General features: G+C 38.5%; 1 protein-coding gene across 1 annotated transcript in view; it reads right to left on the bottom strand.

Moving 5' to 3' along the window:
* LOC150046006 (rho GTPase-activating protein 21) overlaps positions 1-24,967 on the bottom strand; it is a 78,520-nt gene that overhangs the window by 43,473 nt on the left and 10,080 nt on the right. The window contains exons 2-3 of the mRNA XM_090319024.1: positions 8,056-8,235; positions 4,642-4,666 (exon numbers count right to left, since the gene is read on the bottom strand). Coding sequence (XP_090175150.1) covers positions 4,642-4,666; positions 8,056-8,235 — 205 coding nt within the window. The remainder of the gene's footprint in view (positions 1-4,641; positions 4,667-8,055; positions 8,236-24,967) is intronic.

Below are 24,967 nucleotides of genomic sequence, written 5' to 3' on the forward strand. Positions count from 1 at the left end.
ACTTTCAACTAGGTACTGAATATTCTACAGACATCATAAATGCAGTGAACTTAATATCCTTAAAGTGGATATGATTCCTTCAGTTAATGGTCTATGCAGTCACTGAAGCTGGAAAAATTGAGCTCAGTCCTCCAGTACTCATCTATAACAGATGCCATACAATCAATCCATCCAAGTTCTTCCACCAAATCTGGGCAAAAATAACTCTGGAATGTTTCTGAAATTTCTTCTAAATTGCCACTTCTCCTTCCTCTTGATAAAGACCTAACAATTACCTGTCAAGAATCTTACCTGTGAGCTCTTGCCTTGCTAGGAAAATGATTTTTACCACTGTCTCATAAAAGTGTACATACCATATTTTTGCATGTTATTATTTTACATTTTCAACCTCCACCAGCTTAGGGGCTTCATGAAGTCAGACCCTGTAGTGTGTGTTCATTAAATGTCTTCAGGCCAAGAACTGTTCTGGGTTTTGAACAAATAAATAAAACAAAGTCCCTGCCCTACATTCCAGCTAACAGAGAAACATGTAAGGCAAAAAGTAAGTAGTGTAAGAGATGCTGATGTTATGGAGAACGTATAGTAAGCCAGGTGAGAAGGAAAGGGAGAGTGAAAGACAGAGCTGTTTTCACAAGAGGGCTGGGAAGCCCTTTCTGGCAGGTGACCTTTGGACACCATTGAAGGAAATGAGGTTAAAAGGCAATTACTTCAGTGGCTGGTTCATAGCAGTGACTCAACAGATGTTTGCCAAGTGAATGAATAAACAAGAAATGTATGTCCAAACCTAATATATTCAGTATTTCTATACAATATATTTTTGTCCATGCAGGCTCCTAGCTGGAATAATCAGGACACAGATGGAACCATCTAACTACTGTGTGTTTCTGATCAAGGTCCCAAGTTACAGAGGCAGTAGTGGAGCTATGGCTTAAGTGGTGGAGTGCTAGCCTTGAGTAAAAAAGCTTAGGGACAGCACCCAACCCCTAAGATCAGGCCTCAGGACTTGAAAAACAAAAACAAAAAACCAGGAGAAAAAATAGAGTGCTTGCCTCGCGTGCACAAAGCCTTCGATTCAATTCCTCAGTACCACATACACAGAAAAAGCCAGAAGTGGTGCTGTGGCTCAAGCAGTAGAGCACTAGCCTTGAGAAAGCCCAAGGAGAGTGCTCATGCCCCCGAGTTCAAGCCCCAGGAGTGGCAAATAAACAAACATAACAAAAAAAAAACTGGAAGATTAAATGATAGATCATTCCTAAATTTACCTACAGTGAACTGGTTTCAGAATCAACTCTCCTTAACACGAACAACTACCAGAAAAGCCAGCCAGGAAGCAGAAACGATAACGCATCCATCCTGTAGTCTCAACAGGCTGAAGAGAGAAAAGGGTATATGCAGGACCAGCCCAGGAAGGAAGCCCTGGAAAACACTGCTTTCAGTGTGACTAAAGGAGTTCCACTAGTGAGCAAGAATAGAAAATCTAACTCTGTCAAGAACCCAAGGTATACCACTCAGATTGCCTTCACGAGAAACTGCCCAAAGCTGGGGTTCTCTGAAACATTGTGTTTGCCTGGGGCTCTTTACTGGCTCAGCCGATGTCCTCACATCTATAGTGAAGCCACAAAGTCTGCCCCTAATTAGGGTTCATTCTAAAAAATGATCTATGTATAATTGTAAGAAAGTGACAACTTTTTCCACGTAGATTAACTGAAATGATAAGATTATTACATTTAATCACCATTTCAAAAATACTGAATGTACTCTACAATTACTACTGATTCTGTTCTCTAAAAATGAAAATATTGGAAAGGGGGATACTAAGGTTAGAACTTACATCCTTGTGCTTGGTGGGTAGGAGCTCTACATCTAGCCCTCAATTTACATTGGTTATTTTAGGTTATTTAGGTTACATAGGTTATTTCTGCCTGGGTCCAGATATGACCTAGGATGGAAACTGGTCAGTGTTTTTGCCCAGGCTAGCACTGAACCTCAATCCTCCTCATCTCAGCTTCCTGACTAGCTGGGATCATAGGTGCAAGCCATTGGCCGTTGGCTTATTCACTGGTTCTTAACATTAAAGGCATCTATCTGCTGCCTTTAATTTAAAAAATGAGGAAGGTGGGCGGGGAGTTTGGCCTAGTAGTAGAGTGCTTGCCTAGCATGCAGGAAGACCCAGGTTCGATTCCTTGGTACCATATATGTAGAAAAAAACTGGCAGTGATGCTGTGGCTCAAGTGGTAGAGCTCTAGCCTTGAGAAAGTCCAAGGACAGTGCTCAGGCCCTGAGTTGAAGGCCCAGGACTGGCAATCAATCAATAAGGAAAGATTTGAAAGTCAATAGAAATAGAAAAGGTACATTCATAGACTTAAAGAGTTAGACACATCTGATTTGAAATTCCAACTTTGCAATTTACAAGTCAACTGCTCTAAAAAGCTATTTTGTTTACCTCTTTTATGTACCAAGTGGGATTATATCATACCTGACAAGATTACAGTAAGGGCTAAATAGAATGCCATGTATACTTTGATGTCAAATATTTGTTACTGATACACCTGCCTTCTTGTCATTCCAAATCTAAGCAGTCCTCCTTCCGAGTAGATTGCAAGTATAAACCAAAATCACTCTCAAACCTTTTCATCTTCCTAGTGAGAAAAAGAAAATGTATTTTCTGATCTTTATCAATTACTTATACCAAAGTACACCTGTAGCCTCTATATATTGGCTGCCTATTTCCTAGAAAAGCCAGCCAGGAGGAAGAAACAAAAAAGCATCCATCCTGCAGTCTCAACAGGCTGAAGAGAGAAAAGGGATATATGCAGAACCAGCCCAGGAAGTCCTGGAAAACACTGCTTTCAGTCCTAAATGTGTATGCAGGTCAGCACATAGGAAGCTTAGGAAGTAGTTATGAATAGTTATGTGCTCTGGAGTGGGAAGAGCAAACTTAAGCATCTGTAAGGAATAATGAGAGGATTTGTGTTTTATAGAAAGATATGAAAAGAATCTAAAATAAGATTGAGGATGTATCTGCTGAGGAACATTATAATTTACCTATTTTATTTGTTAATGTACACTTAATTTGGCACACAGGTTTGTTTACATGAAGAAATACATTAGATAGGAAGATTAATAAGGTTAAAGTTTTAGGATATAAAAATGAATTGGCAGAGCTGGGTGCCAATGGCTCATGCCTGTAATCCTAGCTACTCAGAAGACTGAGATTTAAGGATCATGGTTTTAAGTCTGCCTAGGCAGGAAAGTCCATGAGACTCTTATCTTCAGTGAATCACCAAAAAGCCAGAAGTGATGCTGTGGCTCAAGCGGTAAAGTATTAATAGCTTGAGACAAAGAGCTCAGGGACAGAGCCCAGCCCCTGAGTTCAAGCCCAAGGACTGGCACCAATAAACGAACTGACAGGGCACTTAGTAGCCATAGATTTATTCAGTTAGCTTATGGTGGGAACCAGCTCAGCTAGGAACAATCTTGACCCCCAGAGACCTGGTTTCGAATGGTGACTAAGAACTGGGAGTATGGTTCAAGGAACAGACAACCTGCCTAGTAGGTATGAGGCCTTCAGTTTAAAATCCCAGTACTACAAAAGCAACAACAACAAACTACTCAAAAATGACTGATATGATTTAAAAGAAATGCAAACGTATTATTTGCTAAAAATACATACATAGCTTCCACTAATGACATTAGACAAACCCAAATTGAGGACATTGTACAAATAAAAAAGAATGTTTTCCTAAAATGTCAAGGTCACAAAATTCCAACAAGAGAAATGGGGAAGGAAGACGACAGGCAGAGACCTGGCAGAGGAACCGTTACAGATTAGAGGTAACTAAGTGACTAACAACTGAATGTAACATGGAATTCTAGAAACAGCAATAGAAGAACAGAAAAAGGAACAGTGGAAAAAGTACTAAGATCCAAATAAAGATAATAGTCTTCCCATCTTAATCAGTTTTGTTCATTGTTTCATGGTTACATATACTTGTACAATTTAAGAAATTGAATGAATACATAGAAAATTTGTGTGTGTGCATGTGTTTCTCTTTTTTCTTTTGTCAGTTGTGGGACTTGAACTCTGGGCTTGGGCACTGTCCCTGAGCTCTTCAGCTCAAGGCTACTGCTCTGCCCCTTGAGTCACAGGACCACTTCCAGTTTTTTGGTGATCAATTGGAGATGAGTCTCACGATCTTTAGTACCCGGGCTGGCTTTGAACAGCGATTTTCAGATCTCAGCCTCCTGAGTAGCTAGGATTACAGGCATAAGCCACCACCTCTGGGCCTGCTTTTCTTTTTAAGCTCCTTAAATAATTTAAGTCAACAGAACCCAAATCCTGATAAGATGCAAAGCATCCCTTACCTAAAATGATGACTAAATGCAGAAAAGTTTAAATTGAAATAAAAAATCACAGACATGTTCCTTAATATGTTGTAAGTAACAAAAGATATTATTTATGAATAAATTGTAATGAGCCTATGAAATTCATAAAACAATGTGTAACATAAAAAAACTTCATCTTTATGATTCTCACTTAAGAATACTCACACTTAAAACTAGTATCTCAGTTAATATTAAAGAACAGAACTACATGGGCAGACAAATTTTCAGGAAAAAGTGACAATTTTTATAGCATACCTCCTCTGTTTCCATTTTCTTCATCCTACAAAATAAAACAAAATATGCACTAATTAAGTACACATTTATACAATCTTGTCAGATCAAAGCATGGCCCAACTTAATCTAAATCAACTTCCCAAATATGCATCAATTATAATTTCACTAACAGTGCCTAGAGGGTAGAGTTGTCACCAAAGGAGAAGAAAAGTTTGTGGATGAAGCCAATTTAGTGGTAGGCCATCAAAAGAGTTTGGTTCTGACATGTGGACTGTGAAGTGTCTAGTGGAAAGATCAAGTGGAACTGCCAAATAAATAGCTGGACAGATGAAACTAGAATTTCGAAGTGACGGCTTGCCAGTACTTACAGTACTGTAATGCATCTAAATGTGCCTAAATGGGGCTACTTCAGGACCAAGAACTGTATAAAGGCACGGTTTCCAAACTGAACATATTTAAGTTCCTGTACTCAATCAAGTTTTCCTATTTGGTCTCTCTTTACCACAGTGTTATCTACAATTGAAAAACTATATAAAAACTATATAAAAATCACCTTATTCAAGTTAATGCTTGTAATAAGAGCCTTTGGGAGACAGACATTTGCTGAGCCTCTATCTTATGGAAGCTACTGTGGTAAGAAAAACAGATCTGGCTACAGGCTAATTATTTATTACACAACTTTGACCTTTAATTTGGCTGATCAAATGTTTTCTTCTTCGGACTATAAGCTCTGTTCTGAGACTAGGAAGGTTGCCAACTAAGTGACATACTAAAGACGTTGTATTAATTACACATTTCCTAAAAGCTACAGAACATTAAAAATTGTCAGCCAGGAACCAGTGGTTCATGCCTATATTCCTAGCTCCTCAGGAAGCTGAGATCTGAGGATCACAGTTCAAAGCCAGCCTGGGCACAAAGAAGTCTATGAGACTCTTCTCTCCAATGAACTACCAGGAAACTGAAATGGCACTGTGGCTCAAGTGGTAGAGCACTAGCATTGAACTGAAGAGCTTAGGGACAGTGCCTAGGCCAGAGTTCAAGCTCCACAACCAATCAAAAAAAAAGTCTTGGGCCAGGAGTTTAGCCTAGTGGTAGAGTGCTTGCCTAGCATGCACAAGGACCTGGGTTCAATTCCTTGGTTACCACATACATAGAAAAGTGGTGCTGTGGCTCAAGTAGAGCTCTAGCCTTGAGGAAAGCCCAAGGACAGTGCTCAGGCACTGAATTCAAGCCAAGACTGCCAAAAAAAAGTCTTAAATTCATTTGAGGCTGGAAATGTAGCTGTAGCTAGGGGGTAGAGGGCTTGCCTGGTATACAGCTTATACAAGGCCCTTACTTTAATGCTCAGTATACTACACACCAAAACAAAAACAAACACATTTTTTTGAAGTGTATTGACTAAATCTCAAAATAGAAAGAAGCCAGGCACTGTATGGCTTGTACCTAAAATCCTAACCACTTCAGAGGTAGAGATTTAAAGGCTCACGGTGGTTCCAGGATAGCATGGGCAAAACGTTGGCAAGATCATATCTCAGCAAGGGGGAAAAAAAAAAACTGGTGGTGTGGTGATACATACTTGCCATTCCAGCTATGGCAGGAAGCATAACCAAGAGGATCATGGTCCAGAGTGGCATGGGCAAAAAGACCATAACCAGAGCAAGCTGGGGCACTGGTGGCCCAGGCCTATAATTCTAGCTATTTAGGTGGCTTAGATCTGAAGAGGGAGGTTCAAAGTCAGGTCAAGGAGGCAAATCTGAAAGACTGTCTCTAATTAAGCAGCAAAAATCTGATAGAGGATGCATAGCTTAAGTGGTAAAGCACTCATTAGTGAGTAAAAAAAAAAAAAAAGCCAAGTAAGAGCACAAAGCCCAATACACATAATCAGAGTAAACAGGGCCAAAGGTAAAGTTCAAACAGTAGAACAACTACTTAGCAACAGGGAAGCCCAGAGTTCAAAACCTTAGAAACCACTGAAAGAAAAGGATTAGGATATATTTTCTAGAAAAAAATTTACAAGAGTAAGGTCTTGAATTTGTACTAGGGCTGGAGTTTGGCCTAGTGGTAGGGTGCTTGCCTAGCATGCACGAAGACCTGGGTTCAATTCCTCAGTACCACATACATAGAAAAAGCCAAAAGTGGGCTGTGGCTCAAGTGGCAGACTGCTACCTTTGAGGAATAAGCCCATGGACAGTGCTCAGGCCCTGAGTTCAAGCCCCAGGAATGGCATAAAGTATCTGTACTAAACAACATTAACAGCTAAAATTTACTGAGCAATTGCTCTGCATCAACTTTTGTTCTAAGTGTTTCATATGCACTGTAATACATAACCATCACATAGCCTGTGAGCACAGGGCTGTCAAGGCCTGCTGGGGGCCCACTCAAGGTTACAGGGCTAACAAGGCACAGAGATGGGGCTCAAAGACAGACACTTCCGACTCTAATACCTCTGCTGCTAATAGTACTATTATTAACATTTCCAGTAATATTTTACAGCAAGAATATATTTTTAATATGTGCTTGGAAAAATTATCTTAAGGAATAGATTACCTATATATTCATCATGGCCCAAAGCCCTTATTCAAAACAAAAACCAAATAGATTCTAAGGGCATCTAGCCAGCAGTTTTACAGTCATTTCAGGAAATCCAAACTGGCACATCTTAATTCCAAAGCTAGCAATTATTCATAATCCTTAAAAGCTACTCAGTCCTTTTAAAAGATTACCCTATGAGACATTTTACTGGAAAGATATATTTAAGAAAAATGCAAGAAAAAGAATATGATTTCTAGCTACAATTAGACACAATTTAAGATAGCTTCAGATGGACACATACTGTCCAAGTTCAAATGCCAAATCCACTAGACTTAGGTATTACCTGACCACATCAACATTCACATTTGTTATCTAAGATGAGTAACTCCACTTGCTCCATCTCCATAGGCTGCTGCTGTGGATGCAGGGAGACAACACTGATAAGGAGCAGTGATGCATGGAAAGTGAGTCCTCAGTGTCAACTCTATGTGTTCCATACCATCATCCTACACGTCACAGACAAGCTGTGTGGACAATTCTGACTTGGCATCCTATTACATTATCTGAAAGTTAAGAACTATTCTAATTCAATTAATTTTGTGTAACAGAACATTTTAATGAATGATTTCCATTGTATATAGCCCACGTAGAAAATTCTCCACCTCCTTGATCTAGAAAAGCAGTTACATACTAGAAAAGGCAGAACAAACTATAGAAGTCCTTGAAAAACTGATATCAGTGTATTTCAGAGAAGATTGAAGATTCTGTTCTAAGGAGTAGACAAATGCCTAAGACAAAAAAAATACAAATATAATAATCACTTTAAGAGAGAAAATTGGCAGGAGGAGAAAGACCAGAATGGAACAGGAATTGCTTAATTTCTTTTCAAATTATTTCTCTTACCTTACATGCAAATTGAATTGCAGACTCTGGAGGATAAACAATAAAATGCCTTAATGTAAAACCAAAGCCTTGAGATGTTCTCTTCAACAAAACTGTCTTGGGACCTGGCCAGGAAAATGGTTCATCTTCTGGTGGTGATATCGTTTCACTTTGTTCTTTTCCATCTTTACTTTTTGACGCCTAAAATGCAAAGATATTTAAAAGTTAACTACAATGGGGGCCAGGAGTTTGGCCTAGTGGTAGAGTGCTACCCTAGCATTCACGAAGACCCTGGTTCGATTCCTCGTACCACATATATAGAAAAAAGCCAGAAATGGTGCTGTGGCTCAAGTGGTAAAGCTCTGGCCTTGAGAAAGCCCAAGGACAGTGCTCAGGCTCTCAGTTCAAGCCAGGACTGGCAAAAAATATATATATATAAATTATTCATTCTTATGTGTGAATTAGATAAATCATAACAAGCCATACAATCATCCAAAACTAAAAATATTAAGCCAGGCAAGGTGTTATACATTGGCTGAGACAGAAGGATCATGAGTTCAAGACCAGTCTGGGCTACACAGTGAGTTTACAATCTACATCGCAAGACTCTACCTTAAAAAGCAAAACAAAAAAAATTTTTTTTTCTAGAAAACTAAGAAAACAACCAGAAGCAAAACAGAATTCCTAGAAAGTAAAAATCCATAGGCTAAAGTTAAGAATCTAAATGAGAGATGACACAAGAAATCTCTGAATGCACACAAGTCTAAGAAATAGAACTATGAGAGATGTGGAATTCTCACAAGATGCCCAAGCCCTATCATATACCAACAAATATTAGAAAGTAACACAAAAGGCCTTGGTTTCTAAGCACAAATTCCATTCCAACACCGACAACCCATGATCCTTCGTGTTCCCTGACCTTTCCTCCACACTGCAGTTTTTTACCTAACCAAGACTAAATCCTTTCACAAATTCAGAAATAAGGACTTAGAGACTCTGACTTTGGTTCATCCCTTTTAATATCCTAAGCCCTTGCAATTCTTCAGTCTGGGTTGGACCCTTAAGCCCCTTTCCTGGCCCCTCCCCAACCTCAGGTTCTCACTTCCCTCTTAAGATTCAATTCACTCTTTTCCACAAAATCATCTGACAAAACCTAATCCTACCTCTTATCTAGTCTCCGTAAACACAGTGGAGAAAATAATAACCTAAGCTGGCTTCGTGATTACTAATCTCAAGAGAGGTTAGTTAGAATTCTTACCAATGACTGACATTACTATCAGGCCCACTCATCCTTAGTAGCTATTTGGATCCATTCTCTCCTACCCTTGCTTGGAGCAGAAGACTCTGTATTTTGTTGAGAAAATAGCAGTGATAAACTGAGAGGTTCATCTCCTGCTACCTTTATCTAACCTATCTGCAACTGTGCCTGTGTTCTCCTATCTTCTTCCTTCCTTACAAAGGGGATGGAGTGCCTACCCTTATAAGGCCTACATACATACAATGGCTCCCCTCCTCTTACTATTAACACAATGCCAGCAATTCTCCCTTCTCTTTTTAATTAGCTGCTCTTTACTGTACCATTCCTACTGCTATCCATACATTGTCATTTCTTTCCTCTTCACAACAAAATCTAGTGCAGACTACTTAGCTCTCTAGCTAGTGAGCGAGTTCTTTCCAGCAAAGCTCCTTCAAGTTTATATTTATCATCTCCAGTTCTTTCCCTTCCATTTTGTCTTGAATCCCTTTAAAGCAGGCTTTGACCTTAAGAACCCTAAAAAATGTGGCCTTGTCAATGTTAGCAGTAGTTTTCTATACTGTCAAGCTGAATGGTAAATTCTCACTTCTAATCTTCTGTAGTTGGCTCAGGAATCACTTCTTTGAAAAAATGTTTGTCTTCGACTTCCCACACTGATTTTTGCTTCTTCTGCTATTGCTACATCTACTCAATTTCTGAACCTGGAAGTACTTAGGACTCACTCATTTCCCTGTACTTCTCTACTTGTACTTACTTCATTCAGCCTCAGGCCCTAAATACCATCTATGCATGTGACCCCCCCCCAAAAGTATTTATCTCTAGCCCAGATACCTCCCCAATCAAGAAGGTATCATATACTGCATTGCTGATAAAATTTTGTTTTAATTTGTAACCATAACTTCATTCCAGTGTTTTTTAAAAAAAGCAATATTTATCAAATGACTTCACAGTGGTGAATTTTTATTATCTTCTACCAGTAAGTCTATTCACAATGATTTGCTTTAGATGAAGGTGAGAAGATAGCTAGACAGTAACATTGCTAGCCAAACTTTCAGTAGGAGGCTATGTGATTGAGGAACTAGAGCTTGAAAATAATATACAACATACAAAATCAACATTGTACCTACAAGCAAACAGCAATAGCCAACTGAAAATTTTTAAAGGTGTACCATTTAAATAGCATTAAAATGTGAAATGTTTAGTAGCACGTCTGGTAAAAAAATTTCACGAACTCTGCAAACTGAAACTCTAAAACACTGTTGAGACATACTAGAGAATGCACATACCATGTTCATGGCTCAGACTATAGATTCAATGCAATCTCAATCGAAAGCTCAGGACATATTATATAGAAATTGCCATGTTGTTTCTAAAATTCACTTTAAAATTTACAGCCAAATAGAATGAAGTGGCAATGCTTATATTACAAGTCTTTAAGATTCAGAACAGATAAAAGTCCAGGTATTGAGCAACACCCATATAATGCAGCAATTCTACTGCTAGGTATGTGACCATATGTCAATTTAGTACTGCTCCAATATAAACACATAACCACAAATAGCCCTAGAATAACTGACTATCCATTTGCAGAAGCATATAAAAGAATTTCATCTAAAATTCCAATCACATAAACTCAAATGATCACAAGCTCTTAAAAACTACTGGAGAGGGGCCGGGAGTTTTGCCTAGTGGTTAAAGTGCTTGCCTAGCATGCATGAAGACCCGGGTTCGATTCCTCGATACCACATATAGAAAAAAGCCGAAGTGGTGCTGAGCCTCAAGTGGTAGAGCTCTAGCCTTGGGAAAGTCCAAGGACAGTGCTCAGGCCCTGAGCTCAAGCCCAGGACTGGCGCAAAAAAAAAAAAAAAAAAAAAACTACTGGAGAAAATACAGTGAAAACTTACAAACTCAAAGTTAGGCTAAGGTTTCTGGATAGGACACCAAATATTTAGTAGCTCTAAAAATAGAAGTGGGATTTCATCAAAAGAAAGAACTTCTCTTTGAAAGACAAAAGAATTTTAAAAAGTGAGCAATCAAGTGGGAAGGTATATCTGTAAGTGACATGTCTCAAACAGGGCTTATTATTCAAACTATAAAAGGTCTCTCAAAACTAAATTAAAAAAAAAAAAACCAAAGAGGGAAGAAAAAAAAATAGACCTGAGCACACTTTACCAAAGTAGTCATATGAATGAAAGCAAGCACATAAAAGGATCAAAGGCATAAAATAAAATAGTGACAAACCACTATGTACATACCTGTTGGAAGACTGACATGATAAAGATTAATTATACCAACTGTTGAACAGGATGCAAAGCCACTAAAACTCACAAACACTGCTAGTGGAAACAAATGATGTGAACACTCAGAAAAGGTCTTGTCGTTAATTAAATATATTTACCCTATGACATAGTCATTCTGTTCTGAGGTAAATAGCCAAGAAAAATTAAAAGTATATATGAATCTAAAGACTTACAAAGTTTCAGAGCAGCTTCATCTGTTACAGCCATAAGGTGAAAAATATCCCCAAGTATCTCAATAAACACATAAAAAACTGGGGATACAATCAAACCATAACAAGCCTTCTTGCCAGTAACATGAACTATATTTTTATCTACGTATTAATTATGCTGAAGAACCAAGACCACAAGGAGTACACGGTGTATGATTCCATTTATATACAATACTAGAAAGTTTCTAAAGTTGACTGATAGCCAAGTAGCGGCTGTTAGTAGGTTAGACAGAGGGAGACAAAACTAACAGTTATCAGGAAATTTGGGGTTCATTATATTCTCTACCTAGTTTTTTTTTTAATCATGGATATATACACATGAAAAAACTCAATTTATGTAGTTCAAGCAGGAATAGTTGCTTCTATAGCAAACATACACTTCAACAGTGATATTGAAACAACAAAGAGGCAACAGAAGCAGTGAGAATGAGGAAGTAACATGCTTCTTCAAGTCTGGAAGAAAGCCAAGCTTCTTTAGTATCACTGCTGACACAGTTAAGATTTAAGGAGTGTTCATTTCATTGCATCCACAGAAGGCCAATATACACTGGATACACTGTTTTGTCTGAATCAAATATAAAAACGTCATTCTATTTTTAACATTGCAAAAATACTTCAATACCATTTTCCATCTACCCTCATCCTTCAGAAATAAAAGATTCTATCGCAGGGAGTTTGGCCTAGTGGTAGAGTGCTTGCCTAGCATGCACCAAGACCCAGGTTCGATTCTTCAGTTCTACCTACATAGAAAAGCCAGAAATGGTACTGTGGCTCAAGTGGTAGAGCGCTAACTAGCCTTGAGGAAAGCCGAAGGACAATGCTCAGGCCCTGCGTTCAGTCCCGAGGACTAGCACGAAGAAAAGAAAGATTCTATTTCAACTATCCTTTTTTAATCGGACTTTTGAGTTCAGCAATTGGGGTGAAGAACACACAATGCGGAGATGGGGAATCAGGCACTAGTCCTGGCTCTGTCACTGTTTGGTTGTTTATAATAGTACACAGTATCGCTTAGCCTCTGAATGTTCTCATCTACATAATAAAAAAATCACTTCTCTCCAAGAACTAATGTGTATTGAATGAGAAATACATATAAAATAGAGCACAGAAACACTTACATTAACTCCTTGTTCCTTTTCTGCAAACACCACAAAAAAGATGACATCTTCAATTTCATTTTCCTGGAAATTCTTTTAGTTACAATATTTTAACATACTCATGAGTCAGATGTAGTTGAAAAAATTCATCAAAGCGAATAATGGAACTCTGGAAAACATCAGGCTAGTAATCACAAGGGTAAGAAGAAACTGGACAGCTTTCTTATTTCCAGCTCTTTGTCTGAAACGAACTCTGGAATTACCTCTGGTGACTCTTTACATTGGAAACTAAGTCATTCATATTCACTTATTTTATCTTTTTCCAAAGCTTGGGATCTTCACGTGGTAGAGAGGTTTGATTCCCAATTGTTTCTAGATTTTTTTTTGCCTATTTTGAATATTATGAACATTCTTGTGCAAGTATTTCTAGTTTCCATTTCTCTAGAATAATGTTCCACAGAACAACTTCAAATATTTGAGCTTCTATAACAAAATACCATAGAATAGGTGGATCGAAGACAAGAGAAATTTATCTCCCACAGTTCTAAAGACTGATCGAGGTGCTGGCTATTTTAGTGGCCATTGAGGGCCCTCTTCTTTCTAGGTGGCACCTTCGTGTTTTTTGTCTTGTTACAGTGATGGGACAAAGTGAGATATCAGGGGCCTATTTACGAGGGCACAAACTCAATCATTAAAATGATAGTTCTCATCTTTTCAAACTCTCAGTGTCACTGTGGGCTTAGTATTTCAGCACATGAATTTGAGGAGAATGCCTCCAGAGCATAGTATACAGTAACCATGCTTTAGTTTCATAAGGAGTGGCCAGACTTTCAGAATGGTTGTGCGATTCCCATGCCCATCAGCAATGGAGGAGTGATACAGGTGCTCTACCTCTTTGAAACATTTAGAATGGCCTCTAGTTCTTATTTGTAGTCACTGCAGTATGTGCAGGTTTCTAATGGCTAATGAGGATACACATCTCTTTTTCTTTTTTTCTTGCCAGACCTGGGGCTTGAACTCAGGGCCTGAGCACTGTCCTTGGTCTTTCTCAAGGCTATATCTCTACCACTTGAGCCACAGCACTATTTTCAGCTTTTTTCTGTGTATGTGGTACCGAGGAATCAAACCTGGGGCTTCACACGTGCTAGGCAAGCACTCTACCAATAGGCCAAATTCCAGGCCCCTTCTTTCCTTTTCTGATAAACAACTTTTCATGTACATAGAGACCACTTCATTCTACAATTTTAAAATAAAAAAACTTTAAATTTAACCTAAATAAATGAACCTATTCATGTCACACATGAAGGAAATGAGGTCTAGATTGGTTAAGTGGCTGACTAGAATCAGATCAAGAATTAAAAATCACAGTTTCCTGAATCTGGAGACATGGTATTTTTTTCTGTTACACTAAATTTTTTAATTACTAGATTTTTTAATTACTTGTATTGATTTTTGTAATCTAAATGGATTTGTCCCTAGGAGCTCTTTTGACCTAATTTAGTGTCTTTTTCAACATTTTTTTGTTATTAACATTTTCATGTGTGTGTTTGGGGGGTGCTGGTTCTCAGGCTTGGACTTTCCTGCCCAGAGTGGCTTTGAACCACAATCTTAGCCTCCAAAGAAGCTAGGCTTATAGGAGTGAGCCACTAGTGCCCAGAAATTGTTCACATTTTAAACACTATTCATCTATTCAATTTACTTCTAGTATCTGATTTGGCCCCATAGCTCCACAATATATTCAAGTGAGCTCTACTTTGCTTTTCAGACATAGGAAACTGTCTTGGCCCATGGTTTCAAGTTTCTAAAAGGAGCTTATGTGCCCTGGTTCACCTGAAAGGAAGGATGGACTGATGAGCAAGCGATTTCACTTTTGCTTTCTGTGAACTTAAAATTTTTGAATGATACATGACAAGGTTGTCTCTAGTCACTGATGCAGAACCTCACACAGAAGCCCCTTCCACTTTCCTACTTTTCCTTCAGGGGAGAGAAGGGAATTGTTCATAGGCTTGTCTACAAAGAGGAGTTTTTTTTTTTTAAAAGTAAGAAATATACACATATGCCCTCATTCGTCTGCACCCACAGTGCCTTTGATCTGTTGGATTTCATAACAGGAACAAACTGGGCACACACAGAGAAGGAGCCAGCAGGCACCAATTTCATCACTTGGGGAGATCTCTAATACACAGCCCTCTCCACACAACTCATTCCTCAGCATGGGCATTTAACAGCAGCATTGGGTGCAAGAAGCCCAGTTGTGATTGGAATTGAAGTAGTTAAATTCCTCTGGTCTAAGAACTGTCATCTGATTCCCTTAAAACACTTCATAACAAGGTCATTTGATTAAAGAATAGCTCAAGGCTAGAAGAAACCAAAATAAAGAATAAAAACTAACTTCATAAAAGATATAAGGACTAGACAAAGCAAACCATAAGGGTGAGTGAAAGTATAAGATGAAAACATCAATCATAACAAAGTAATTAAAAAAAAACTCATAGGAGGATACAACAGACCGGACCAAGCTTTCTAGGATAATGGAAAACTTCAAGACTGTATCAGTTTCACACAAGCCACTGAAATGTCCATTTGAAACTAGTGATATTTTTTGCTTGTGAATAACATCTCAATGAAGTTGGGGGTAGGGAAAGGGGTGGCAGTACTGGTTTAAACTCAGGCCCTTGAACTTGATCGGCTTGTTTGCTTCGCTGGTGCTTGACACCTGAGCCATGCTTTAGTCCTATGCTTTGCTAGTTATTTTGGAGATATAATCTAGTGCATTTTTCTGCGCGCGTTGGTCTCAAGCAGGAAAAGGAAGGGAAGGAGAGAGGGAGGGAGGGAGGAAAAAAGACAAAGAAAACATTTTCCAGATTCAGCCTCCTAACTACTTAGGATATAAGACTGGACCACTGAATCTTAGCTAAAGGTTTTTGTTGTTGTTGTTTGTTTTTGCCAGTCCTGGGCTTAAGCTCAGGGCCTGAGCATTGTCCTTGGATTTTTCTCAAGGCTAGAGCTCTACCACTTGAGCCTCAGCACCACTTCCGGCTTTTTCTAAGTATGTGGTACCAAGGAATCAAACCCAGGTCTACCACTAAGCCAAACTCCTGGCCCAGCTAAAGGTATTTTTTAAATTAAAAAAATTTATAGGTAAAAATGCAAAGTCCAAATTGTAGCAGAGGTGACAGAGGATTCTAGCTTAAGTAAATGAAACAGAGGCAGAAGAGGATACCTATATACTTGGGATTATATGTACTTTATGTACTATATGTATGGGCATAGGTCTATCTGGAGGGTCCAATGCCTTTCCTTAGGATATCCAATGATGTAGCCCAAGCCACAACTCCAGTTCAGCTTCTTTGTTGGTTAATTACAGATGGTATGTGGCAGACTTTGCTGCCCAGGCTAGCTCTGGGCCATGATTCTCAGATCTCAGCCTTTATTACATACTTTGAACATTTACCTACAATATATATTTTGGAGGGGAGGGGGATGGTCATGGGGCTTGAACTCTAGGCCTGAGCTCTTCAGCTTAAGGCTAGTGCTCCACCGCTTTGAGCCACAGCACCACTTTCAAATTAAGACTCTCAAGGACTTTTGTGCCCGGCTTTGAACTACGATCTCAGATCTGAGGCTGCTAAGTAGCTAGGATTACAGGCGTAAGCCATTGGCACCAGGCTACAATATCTTTATATGACTTCCAAAAACTGATTGGGTCCTTTATGCTATTGCTTCTGTATCATTTCATTTATAGATTATTTTGAATCGGTGACTGGTACTTTCAATATATGATGTTCTTTCTTGAATTCAAGTTTCTGCTTTTATTATCATTATAGAGACATTCATTACTTGTAGAGAACTTTTCTCCTCTCTGTCTGGTTTACTTTATTTGTAGATCTCAATGTTCGAAAAACAAGTTTTTAATCTTTGCATTTAAAACTTCATATTTTGTGCAAGGTAATTATGTTTAAATCTGCAGTTATACAGGCAGACTACATTTTTAAAAAAGCTGTAAAGAATGTTGTAAACATCTAGAAATGTTTCACCACTTTTGTCTACTATACTATGATTCTACAAGTTATTTCTGATTTATTGACAATGTATGTAATCAAGCAGCAATATTCACAAAACAAAATGATAGGAGAAAAATTCCTAATGTACTTGTGAACAACCAATGAGCCATTCAGACCATTTCCTGGGCATAGTCCCAGAGTTGTCCAGCTAGAAATGAGGTAATATCATCTATCCAGCTCTCCCCATGTCCACGTGACTAATGATGCTTGTCTCTGCAGACTTATGTTCAATAATGAGTAAATTTGAGCTATGTTCATCAGATAGAAAAACTTTCAAAATTGTACCAGGAATCATCTGACATTTGTATTTCCCTCTTCCTCTACCTCCATATCTCGTCCCTACTCCATCCTTTCTCCCAACTTCCCCCAATCCCTCTCCCTAACAAGGTCTTGCTAGATATCCCAGGCTTGCCACATAACTCAAGATCCTCCAGTTTGATTCCAGAGTGCTGGAATGACAGGCAAGTACAATTAGAACCAGCTTAATTTTTTCTTATGAAGAATGTCTCTGTATTCCACTTATTCCAATGATAAGTATGCCTGAATCTAATGTGTGTTCTGTATTTATTTGAAGAATGTCTCTCGATTCCACTTATTCCAATAATAAGTATGCCTGAATCTAATGTGTGTTCTGTATTTATTTTTAATTAATAGTCTCTCAAATTGTTTTCCAATGTGTTATTTAAGATACTCATTCAAAGCTTGTGCCACTCTCCTATAATCCCAGCACTCCTGAGGCTGAGGCAGGAGGATTCTGAGTTCTGAAAAATAACCTGGGCTATTCAGCAAGTAAGGCAGTGTCTCAAAAGACAAAACCAAAAACAAAAAAAGGCACTGGGAGTATGGCCTAGTGGTGGAGTGCTGGCCTAGCATGAATCAAACCTGGGTTTGATTCCTCAGTACCACATAAATAGAAAAGTCAGAAATGGTGCTGTGGTTCAAGTGACTGAGGTCTAGCCTTGAGAAAGCCCAAGGACAGAGCTCAGACCCTCAGTTCAAGCGCTGAGACTGGCAAAAAAAAAAAAAAAAGAGGAGGAGGAGGAGACGATGACGATGACGATGATGATGATACTGGGACATGTGAGATCTGGGTACCTTTCTGGGAAGGAGTAATTTAAAGGAAGGAAAGAAAAGGAAGTGATCAACAGCCAGCCACTCTTTACTCTGGTTCATTTTTTTACACTGATCTATAAGATTCCATTGGATCCCCCTCCAAGCTATTTGCTGTTAAAAATGTCAATGTTATGATGTGTGTGAGTGTGTGCGCACGCGCACACGCGCGCCAATCCTGGGGCTTGAATTCAGAACCTGGGCATTGTCCTTGTTTTTTTTTTTTTTTCTCCAAATTCAAGTCTAACACTCTACTACTTGAGCCACAGTTCTACTTCCAGCTTTTGGGTGGTGAATTAGAGATAAGAGTCTCATGAACTTTAAGCACAGGCTGGCTTTGAATCACAATCCTCAGATGCTAGGATTACAGGTGTGAGCCCCTACGTACCTTGTCAGTTTCTGATTTTAAAGACACTTTTTGCCATAGTATTTGATGTGTTTGCATAGCATTTCCGTGGTTCCAGATGCTCACAGAGAGTAGGTCTAAAGTGTATGGTCTGGACTGTGGCCCTAGGCAGCTAATATGTGGTGTTCCCTGTCTAGCACCCAGAGATATAGGTTAAGAAATCATTTGCTCTTTGGACATCAAAGACTTTGCTTAATGTTTTACCCTCCAAGTTTCTCTCATATTCCTCAACACTGTCCTCAGAGAAACTAAGAACTATTTATGCCTTGTCTTTAATGGGTTTAGCTTAAGAGAAAAAAAATCTAAGTGAAAAGTATTTTATCAAGTATTTTATACAGACTAGCAAAAAGTTGATTGAAATTGTTTCCTAAGAACAGGAAGCCCAAAATTCTACTCTGCAAAGGACAAATATTTCTAGGTGAAGTTTGATCTGTCACTATAATAAAAATTCTTCAAATATTAACCACGATTAAATATGAGGATTCAAGATCGTAAAAGTTCAGTAACAACCTCCATGTTTAACTGCTTCTGCAGTTTGAAAGGCAGTTTTACATTAAAATAAGCCTCGGAGAAATGTATACTTTTGTGTATTTTCTTCTTAATGAGGGCTTAAGTGACTTAGAAATAAAAATTCTAAACTCAGTGTAAAAAACAAAATTTTTAAAAATTACTCATTTGGAATGCCACAATTATTTAAATGTTTTATGTAAACTTCCCCTTCTCCGCCTTTTTTTTTCAAAGAAACAGTTAAAACGACTATGTTTACAATGGAAATAAATCAAATAACTGATTTTAGCCATGAACTTTCTCAGCCAGTCACACAGAAGTACTAGACTAAAATTTATTACCTTTTCTGGTCATTTTATTTCTTTCCTCCTTTAGTAAAAATGTTACTTCCTAAAAGGAAATACTTTGCAAAATACCTACACACACACAAACACACACACACATATATAAATACATATACGTATATATATATATATATTTTTTTTTTTTTTGCCAGTCCTGGGCTTGAGCTCAGGGCCTGAGCACTGTCCTTGGACTTTCTCAAGGCTAGAGCTCTACCACTTGAGCCTCAGCACCACTTCCGGCCTTTTTCTATGTATGTGGTACCGAGGAATCGAACCCGGGTCTTCTGCATGCTAGGCAAGCACTTTAACCACTAGGCCAAACTCCCGGCCCCATGCAACATATTTTTCTGTTAAGGATTTCTGCAGAAATCACATCTCTACAGTTTAGCCAAAGTCTCTCATGAATAATGTTCTCCCCAAACAGAGATGATACTGAATAAAAGATACTAGAGTTTAAAAAAAATGAATCATAAATGACGTTGAAACTAGGCGCTGTAATCCTAGGTACTCAGAAGGCTGAGACTTGAGGATAGAGGTTAAAAGCCAGCCCTAGCAGTAAAGTCAGTGAGACTCTCATCTCCAATGAACCAAAGAAGAGCCAGAAGTATGCTCAAGTGATACAGTGATAGCTTTGAGCATGGGACAGAATGCAGGCCAAGTTCAAGCCCTAAGACCTGCACACATTAAAAAAAAATTAATGCCAAAAGGATCTCACATGTACAAATAAGTCTCAGAAATTCTGTTAGGGTAAAGCCCTGCTCCTCAGTTTTAATTTACTAATTAGTTCTCAGTACATGCAAACTGTGATAGTCTTGAGACTTCCAGGAGAGCAAGAACCCCCTAGAAGGTTCATTTTAGGAAGTTGGGGGAATAGCACTAAACAGTCCTAGGTTTATTCAATTTGTTAGATTTGTTTTTCCTTTCCTTCTCCTATCCCAAATCTATGAGAAAGATGGCTGAAAACAAACTCAATATATGAAATATCAACCAGCCAGAGGTTTTTTTGGTGAGAGGCAGGAGGATTTATATAGAAACCTACCCTATCCTGCTAATTCCTTGGAAACTCTGTTAAGGCTTTTAAAATCTATTTCATAAATTAATATGTTTCTATGTCATACAAACCCTTTGCCTAATTTTGATTAAGTTCTAAATACTAAGTCCCAGTGATTGTAAATAGAGATTCCCTCCTTGAACACTTTGTTAAGCTTGTCATTTAAAATGATGTAAAAATCGACATTAATAAATTCTTTAATAAAAAAATATTTTAAAAGCAAAAAAAAATCATAAATCTAGTTCAGCCAATGTATTTACAAATACAGACACTGAGGCCCAGAGAGACTTGCTGATGGTCTCATAGCTAATTAGAGACATGGTTTGGACCACATTCAAAGCTTCCAGTCTCTTGATCTGGAACTCCTCCACTACCCACACCACTAGCAGATTGTGGTAACAATTAGAAGGTAAAAGCTAATAGGTAACGTACCCTATTTTTCTTTCATAATTTATAACTATTACTAACAAAATATAATCCTTAAATACAAATAGGAAAATAGAACTAAGCAAAGGGAAAATAATTTACCACTCTTTCTAGAGAAAAGTAGGTCAGTATAATTGGAATATATATATATATATATATATCTCCTTTCAGACTTTTTTCAACTGTATAACACAAATATATACCTGACAAAGATTTCTTCTAAACTATAATATTTTATGACTATATAACTACACCATCAGCCTTTAAAGATTATATTTCACTACATGAATAAATCACTGCAAACAGTTATGCATACTGTTCATTAGCATTTTCTACAATTGTGATTCTATTATTACTATTGCAACTAATATGTAACCCCTGGTTCATGAAAAACAAAAAGAACAACATTAGGACAAAGTCTTAAGTGTGGAGCTTCTAATTCAAACAGTTACTTTCTTCTAGCTTTTGATTTAGACACAAAATTTCAAAGGGCTCTGCATATACTAGAGAAGGAAATCCTATCTTACCAAAGGCACATAACTTCACCAGTAAAGAGAGAAACAAACAAAACACCAGGAAGTATTCAAAATTTTATGTGTGTGAAAATGATGGAGCCTTACGGCCTAGTGATAGAGTGCTTTCCTAGTATGCATGAAGCCCTGGGTTCAATTCCTCAGTACCACATACAGAGAAAAAAACAGAAGTGGTGCCATGGCTCAAGTGGTAGAGTGTTAGTCTTGAGAAATCCCAAGGACTGTGCCCAGGCCCTTAGTTCAAGCCCCAGGACTGGCAAAAAAAAATAAAAATAACCAGCCTACAAAAAAACAGCTGAGATATAGCTCAGTGGTACAGTGCCTGCCTAACAAGCAAAAGGTCCCGAGTGCACACGCTAGAACCACCAAAACAAAAAGATTTGGAAGAATGAGATCAAGAAGAAAAATTAAATAGGAAAAATTTAGGGAAGAAGCAGTAAAGGTTAGGGAAATATTTGATAAGCCTTATTTCCATAGGAAAGCATGGCTACTAGCCATCCATTTGTCAATTCAGATGCAAAGTTTATTAGCTGTAATTTGGAAGTCCCCTACCCAAAAGTTGGTTTTATTTTTAATTTATGAATTTGGCCACAAAACTTATTTGGCGATAAAATCTGACCTTAACTGGGAAAAAAAAATGCAGCAGGGGAGCTCACTAGACACTGATGAAAGTCAATTATGCAACTTGTGAGTAGAGATGGGAGCGAAGGAATGGGAGAGGAGGGAATAGATGACACTGTACGAAAGGGAATGTACTTATTACATGGCCCATGTAAATGAAACCCTGCTGTCTATCACCTCTAAAATAACAATGAAGTAATTTTGGAAAAAAAAGGAGGAGGAGGAAGTGGTACCTGTTGTGACAGGAATTCAGAACACAGTTCTCATGCCACTTATGAATGGGGATAGACAGGAATGTCTTAAATCGTGGCAGCAGAAATCAAAGCAAAATCCCTGGTGGCTAGAAAAAGGAGTCATAGGAACCCAGAGATATCACCTGAGGTAACAGACCCAGGACTACCATCTGAGATAACAAACCTAGGACTGAGGGAGCATGTAACAAGCCTCCCAAGACAGGAGGATCGAACAGCCTTATAATCTGATTAGTCGAAGCCCTGGGATGTACCTTAACTTTAGGTGAGACCATCAGAGGGTATTCAGCTTTGCATTGTTAACCCTAGCAACAGCAAATGGCATGCAAGCACTTTAGGAACACGCACAGTCCCCTGGGAGGATGGGCCATGGAGGCAGAACAGGAAGCTGCAATTCAGCTCAAGACCTAGTGATATGCAATTCCTGGGGGCTTTTGACTTCGGGTTGCTTCTAGGTCAAGATCAGTTATGCTATATGTACTTCAAAACTCCAGAAGAAATAGCAAATGCAGGAAGAACCTGCTTTACAATTTGATCATGAAAGTTACCTTTAAATATCAAGAAAGTATTTTAGACACAATTTTAGAAAGAGTGGTGACAGTTTAGTATTTAATGGAATTTCAATGTAAACCTTTTATGAAACATTTTACTCATTCCACAATTTATATCCTGAAAACGTTTTACCTATTCCATGATTTATAGCGTATCAATATGATGACTTTTCAAACTTAAAAGAAATTAAACTACATTATTAAATTGATTAACTTAGATATTTTTTACAAGGAAAAAAAAATGCTTTTACCTGCTAAAATCCAGAAAGGTCCCTACAGTATTAAAGAAGCAATGGTTCCGTGCTTAGAAATCTCAGCCAATAAAAGCTGGATGTGTTGGGGCATACTTGTTATTCTAGTCACATGGAGAAGTGTGAACAAGGGGAATTGTATCCAATCCAGCCCTGAGTAAAAGTGGGACTACATTAGAAAAAAAAATGAAAACAGAACCCAGGAGCAGGACACATGCTCAGCAAGCACAAGTTCAAATTTCAACACTGCCAAAAAAAACTTCAAAACTTTTTTTTTTCCCAGTCCTGAGGCTTGAACTCAGGGCTGAGGCATTGTCCTTGAGCACGTTTTGCTCAAGGCTAGCACTCTACCACTCGAGCCACAGAACCACATCCAGCTTTTTCTGTATATGGTACCGAGGAATCCAACTGAGGTCTTCATGCATGATAGGCAAGCACTCTACCACTAGGCCACGCTCCTGTCCCCAAAACAATTTTTTGTTGTTGTTGTTTTGCCAGTCCTGGGCTTGAGCTCAGGGCCTGAGCACTGTCCTTGGACTTTCTCAAGGCTAGAGCTCTACCACTTGAGCCTCAGCACCACTTCTGGCTTTTTTCTATGTATGTGGTACCAAGGAATCGAACCCAGGTCTTCATGCATGCTAGGCAAGCACCCCAAAACAATTTTCACAAGGACAAAATGCTATGATTTTTCTTTCCCCCAAGCCCAATGTCTTGTGAATCCTGGACAAGCGCTCTAGCATTAAGATCAAATCCCCATTTACAGCTTTGAAATATATGTGAATATATAAGCTACATCAAGGAACATTTTAAAGTGTGACAAGGAACATCCAATACTCCTAAAAAAGGCAAATCAATATGCCTTAAATTGTACTTAAAAAAAAAAAAGGCTAGAAATAAGCAGCATTATTATTCATGTGCGTCTAGGCTGTCAAAAGGAAGCTGTGTGTTCCAAGAAGGGCAGTTACACTATTTCACTTTTGTCTCAGTGCAGATATTAGGGCTGCACTGGCTGCATGGAACACTTCTATAAACACTAGTTATTGCTAGTTCACATCACTTCTTAAACCTGTGGTGCCTTACTATGTAGCCCAGGCTGACCTCAAACTCACAGTCCTCATGCTTCAACCTCCATGGTGTTGTGATTGTAGGTGAAATTAGGTAATTTAATTCAAGTTGCTGTAGGTAGTGCTTGATTAAGTATTTAAATGCTGTAGATAGTGCGTGATGCATAAAATATCTAAATAAGCATTTCACAAGAGCAGAAATCAGAATAGCCAATTCATTAAATGCTTAATTTCAAATGCAAATAAAAGCCATGATGACACATTACTATACATCTTGCAGTAACTGAAAACCATCTGTAACTGTCAGCTGTCAACAAGAGTGACAGAAACTATCAAATATTACATATGGGTACAACAACACCAGCATTTTGTTGGTTAATTGAAGATGGAGACTCCAGGACTTTCCTGCCTGGGCTGGCTTCAAACTATGAACCTCTGGCCTCAGCCTTCTGAGTAGCTTCGGGGTTTACAGGTGTGAACTACAGGACCAGCAAATTTCAAAGCTAACAGTGAGGGGAGGGGGAAAGCCAACCAGAATAAGGCACAGACATTGTGTCAGACCATGAGCCAAAACAAGACAGGGTGAGGGAAGTCTGGCAGAGGTCATACCTTCTGACGTCTCATAAGGTCCTGAATCTTGATTTGCACAATGACTACCCAATTGTGTTCACTTTGTAAAATTCACCAAGCTATTTACAATTTGTGCAGTTTACATACTCTAGCATTCCTAATTTAAATTGTTCAGGAACTATCATGAATGTGATTGTTGTCACCAAGCTAACAACTCCAAAGGCTTCCATTACACTGCCCCAAACTTAACAGGCGCACAAACCATTGTAGGAGCTTCCCCGTGGGAATCTCTCTACCTGGCTGAATGTAAACCACTACACATTCTG

Source organism: Megascapheus bottae, chromosome 26, assembly GCF_031878675.1.
Source record: "Megascapheus bottae isolate mThoBot1 chromosome 26, mThoBot2.hap1, whole genome shotgun sequence".
NCBI lineage: Eukaryota > Metazoa > Chordata > Mammalia > Rodentia > Geomyidae > Megascapheus > Megascapheus bottae.